This window comes from Triticum aestivum, chromosome 1A, assembly GCF_018294505.1.
Source record: "Triticum aestivum cultivar Chinese Spring chromosome 1A, IWGSC CS RefSeq v2.1, whole genome shotgun sequence".
In the NCBI taxonomy this organism is placed as follows: domain Eukaryota; kingdom Viridiplantae; phylum Streptophyta; class Magnoliopsida; order Poales; family Poaceae; genus Triticum; species Triticum aestivum.
In genome coordinates, this window is record NC_057794.1 from 552,092,921 (window position 1) to 552,098,277 (window position 5,357).

Sequence of the window (5,357 nt, forward strand, 5' to 3'; positions counted from 1 at the left end):
TCTCCTGTACCTGTACGAGATCTTCTCTCCTGGATGAGATCGATCCCAACTGTACGCGCTACCAGGGCTTCGCACCCCTGCATATAACATGTACGGCGTCCCCTCTCTGAGAGGTAAGACGTTTTCCGCTTCGCACATGGTAGTCAGAGCCTTTCCTTTTCCCATCTAGAGCTTCTGTCAAACCCATCTAGCCTAGCCATGTCTTCCTCCGGCGCCTCCTCACCAAACCTCAACAATCAGGTCACAGAGAAGCTGTCACGCACGAACTACGTGCTATCGCGCACGCAGATCACACCTCAGCTACGTGGTGCCGGCGTCTTCGGCTACGTCGACGGCACCAACCCAGAGCCGGCCAAGCTCCTCGTCACCATCAAGGAGGGCAAGGAGACTTCATCGCCCAACCCTCTCCACCCTATATGGGTACGGGAGGACCAACAGGTCCTTGACTACCTGCTGAATAATCTCACAAAAGATTTCCTAGTCACGGTGACCACGGTCACCACGGCGGGCGCGCTCTGGATGACGCTCGCGGCCATGTTCTCGTCACAATCGGCGAGTCGCATCAACAACATATGCACCTCCCTCATCAACGCGTAGAAGGGTAACCTCTTGGTTGCCTCCTACTTCGCCGCCATGCGTGGCTATGCCGATGAGCTGGCCGCGGCGGGCAAGCCCATCCAGGACGATGAGTTCCTCTCGTACATCATCCATGGGTTGGAGGCGGACTATCAGCCACTGGTGTCGGCCCTCGACGCCCGTGTTACTCCTGCAACCCTCGACGAGGTCTTCGCCATGCTGTCGAACTTCGACCAGCGCATCACACAGTTCCATGGATCCAGCGATGGCTTCAAATCTTCCGCAAATCTGGCGTCGCGTGGCAGGGGTGGTGGCTCCCGCTTGCGTGGCTCCCCGCGCTACAAAGGGCGCTCTGGTAGCGGCGGCAACGATCGCGGCCACTCTCCTCAGCGCTCGGGTGACCGAGGTCGCGGGCGCGGGAGCGGTGGTGGAAACAGAACGCGCCCAGAGACTCCACAATGCCAAATATGCGGGAAGCCCGGTCACACAGCAAAGGATTGCTGGTACCGTTATGATGAGGATGAGGACTCTCAAGACGATGACAAGGTCGCTGCTGCCGCTGATGGTTCCTACGGTATTGACACCAATTGGTACGTCGATAGCGGTGCCACAAACCACATCACGAACGAGCTTGAGAAGGTCACCATGAAGGAAAAATACCGCGACAAAGATCAAATCCATACTGCTAGCGGAGAAGGTATGGGTATAAGTCATATTGGTCACTCTATATTTCGTACCCCTAGTCGAAAACTACACATTAAGAAAATCTTGCATGTTCCTAGTGCACACAAAAATCTTCTTTCCATTCATAGAATTGCCCTTGATAATAATGTTTTTCTCGAATTTCATCCTTTTTTCTTCTTGATTAAGGATCAGGTCACGAGGAAAATCCTCTATCGAGGTAGATGTGTTCGATGGCTCTACCCGTTGATTCCGGCGTTTAGAAGATACAATAACAAGCTTGTGGTGCTATCAAGATTTTGTCCACACGATGGCACGATCGTCTAGGACATGCCTTTTTTTCTTTAGTAGAAAAGTTGCTTAGGAAAAATAAGCTTCCGTTTGTTGGTGAGCGTCATGTTGAAACTATTTGTGATTCATGTCAACGAGCTAAAAGTCATCAATTGCCGTACCCCATCTCAACTAGTGTTTCTACCAAACCTTTGCAACTCATTTTTTTGATGTTTGGGGTCCAGCCCCTACCTCCGTTGGCAGACACACGTATTACGTCAGTTTTATTGATGACTATAGCAAATTCTCGTGGATCTATCTCCTCAAAAGGAGATCCGATGTGTTTCAAGTTCTCCAAAACTTTCAAGCGCTTGTTGAACGAAAGTTTGATAGCAAGATAGTCGCTGTCCAATCCGATTGGGGAGGGGAATACGAAAAATTAAATTCCTTCTTCCAAAATCTTGGCATCTCACACCACGTGTCATGCCCGCATGCTCATCAACAAAACGGTTCTGCCGAACGCAAGCATAGGCACATTGTCGAGGTTGGTCTTGCTCTTTTAGCAGGTGCATCCATGCCTCTCAAGTTTTGGGACGAAGCTTTTCTCACAGTCGTTCACATTATCAACATGCTACCTAGTCGTGTCATTAACAATGAAACTCTAGTAGAATGACTTCTTCACACCAAACCAGACTATAGGTCTCTCCGTGTTTTTGGGTGTGCATGTTGGCCCAACCTTTGTCCCTATCACAACCGCAAACTCATGTTTCGCTCAAAACAGTGCGTCTTCCTAGGGTATAGTGCACAGCATAAAGGGGTCAAGTGTCTAGATGTCTCCACTGGCCGTGTTTACATCTCACGAGATGTGGTCTTTGATGAAACAAAATTTCCGTTTGCTGACCTCCATCCCAATGTTGGTGCACTCCTTCAAAAAGAAATCCTTCTTTTGCCCTCTCATTTCACTAGTTTTGATCAAGGGGGACCAAATATTGATGACCTATTGACTAACCCATCTAATGATGTGCATGAGTTTTGTGTTGATGCAACAGAACGAAGCAGTACGGAAACTACAGAAGCAGACGCAGAAAATGCAGAAAAAACGGCTCATATCGAGCCATATTTTATGTGCCCCCCCGAGGAAGACAGATCCGCCTCGGGATCTGCCCAGCTGTAGCGAATCGGATCCTCCTCGGGATCGGTTCCTGCGAACGAGGCAGGTGCAGGCGCCTCGGGATCCTTCCCTACTGACGGGGCAGCTGCAGCCGCGGGAGAAGACGCAGGCGCGGGCGCGCGCGCCGCCCTTTCCCCACATCCACGTGACACGCGCGGTTGGTCGGACGCGGCCCCGCACCAGTCTCCATCAGCCTGCGGTACGAGGTACTCCACCAATCCGGTGACGTACACGCGGCGTAGCGACATGCGACGCAGGGAGGGCCCGACCGGCGCGGCAATCCAGGAAGATGCGCCATCATCACGCAATGACGATCTGCATGCACATGCACATGCACCGGCCGGATCTTCTGCGGGAAATTCACGTGCCCCACTTCAACAGTCAGCCGCAGACAATCCAACAACATCTTCATTGGGATTCTCTGTGGCCACCGATCCTGATGTTTCTCAACCGCGACGTACACGGCTGCAACAAGGGGTAATTCAACCCGTTAATTACAAGCAGATAACCAAGTATGGTATGATTTGTTCCACAGGTGAACCAGATGAACCTAACACCCTTGAAGCAGCATTGTGTGATGAAAAGTGGAAGAAAGCCATGCATGAAGAGTACATGGCATTGATGAGAAACAAAACATGGCACTTGGTTCCTCCACAGCAAGGTAAAAATTTGATTGATTGCAAGTGGGTTTTCGGGATAAAGAGGAAAGCTGATGGAACCACTGATCGTTACAAGGCTAGATTGGTTGCAAAAGGCTTCAAACAGAGGTATGGCATAGACTACGAGGATACCTTCAGTCCAGTAGTAAAGGCTGCCACTATTCGCCTTGTCTTATCTATTGCTGTCTCTAGAGGATGGAGTCTCAGACAGCTCGATGTTCAGAACGCGTTTCTCCATGGTGTTCTGGAAGAGGAAGTGTACATGAAACAACCTCCTGGGTTTGAGAGTAAGAATGCTCCTTCTTATGTGTGCAAGCTTGATAAAGCATTGTATGGGCTAAAGCAAGCTCCAAGGGCATGGTATGCTCGTCTCTGTCACAAAACGCAAGCACTTGGTTTTGTTCCGTCCAAGTCTGACACATCATTGTTTATCTACAACAAGTCCAACACATGCGTATTTGTTCTCATATATGTTGATGATATTATCGTGACTAGCTCATCTGATGAAGCAATCACATGACTTCTTAAGGATTTGAGTGCAGACTTTTCTTTAAAGGATCTTGGTGACTTGCATTATTTTCTTGGGATTGAGGTGAAAAAGCACAAGGATGGACTTGTTCTCTCTCAAGAAAAGTATGCCACTGACTTGGTCAAGAAAGCTGGGCTACAAGGATGCAAACCCTCTCTTACTCCATTGTCCAGCTCAGAAAAGCTATCCCTTGCAGAAGGCGAGCCCTTAAGTCAAGAAGACAACACCAAATACAGGAGTCTGGTAGGAGCCCTTCAGTATCTCACACTTACCAGACCTGATATTTCTTTTGCTGTTAATAAAGTCTGCCAGTTCCTCCATGCACCTACCAATGTTCATCTGACAGCTGCAAAACGCATAGTTCGATATGTTAAGCACACTCTGAGCTTAGGACTGAACTTCGGCAAATCACCATTTACTTTAGTCAGTGCATTCTCTGACTCTGATTGGGCAGGTTGTCTTGATGACAGACGTTCCACTGGTGGTTTTGCAGTATTTTTTGGACCTAACTTGATATCGTGGTGTGCACGTAAACAGGCAACCGTATCCAGGTCAAGCACAGAGGCAGAATACAAGGCATTGGCAAATGCCACAACAGAGATCATATGGGTTCAATCCATGCTGAAGGAACTTGGCATACGAAGTAAACATGCACCTTGTTTATGGTGTGACAATCTTGGAGCTACGTATCTCTCTGCAAATCCAGTGTTCCATGCAGAACAAAACACATAGAGATAGACTTTCATTTTGTCAGAGAGAGAGAGTTGCTCAGAAGCAACTTGATATACGCTTTGTGCACTCCAAAGATCAACTTGCAGATGGATTCACAAAGCCTTTGCCTACAAGAAGCTTTGAAGACTTCAAGCATAATCTCAACTTGATGAAGTTGTGATTAAGGGAGGGTGTTAAACAAGCCGTATGTGTCACCGTATGTGTACCTTCATTGTGCGCGTCATATGTAATGTATCTTAACGGGAGTTGTACGTATCTTGGTAGTTAGGATAGGAGGTTTATCTCTAGCTCATAATTCTATCTCTAGCTAGCTTGGACTCCAAGTTGTAACCTCTCTCCTGTACCTGTACGAGATCTTCTCTCCTGGATGAGATCGATCCCAACTGTACGCGCTACCAGGGCTTCGCACCCCTGCATATAACATGTACGGCGCCCCCTCTCTGAGAGGTAAGACGTTTTCCGCTTCGCACACAAGTGACTCCAAAGAACAAACATGATGTTCAAGTGACTCCAAAGCACAGTCAAGACGATAAAGGAAATCCATATGTTGCTCTTTCCCTCGGAATATCCCGGGTATGCTTGGAGCCAGGTCACACCTTGCATGCAGATTTTGAGTTGTCTATATTCAACAATTCAAAAGGAATGTACTGTGGATCCAAAGGTAGACTTATGAACCTGTTTTTTCAAGTACATCCATCCTATTTCCCCGCAAAAAAAGTTACATTCATCCTATTAGCTG

General features: G+C 48.3%; 1 protein-coding gene across 1 annotated transcript in view; it reads left to right on the forward strand.

Moving 5' to 3' along the window:
- Positions 1-5,018: 5,018 nt before the first annotated feature.
- Positions 5,019-5,357, forward strand: part of LOC123180694 (ubiquitin C-terminal hydrolase 12-like) — a 2,357-nt gene continuing 2,018 nt past the window's right edge. Inside the window, exon 1 of the mRNA XM_044592809.1 lies at positions 5,019-5,279. Coding sequence (XP_044448744.1) covers positions 5,261-5,279 — 19 coding nt within the window. The 5' untranslated portion in view covers positions 5,019-5,260. The remainder of the gene's footprint in view (positions 5,280-5,357) is intronic.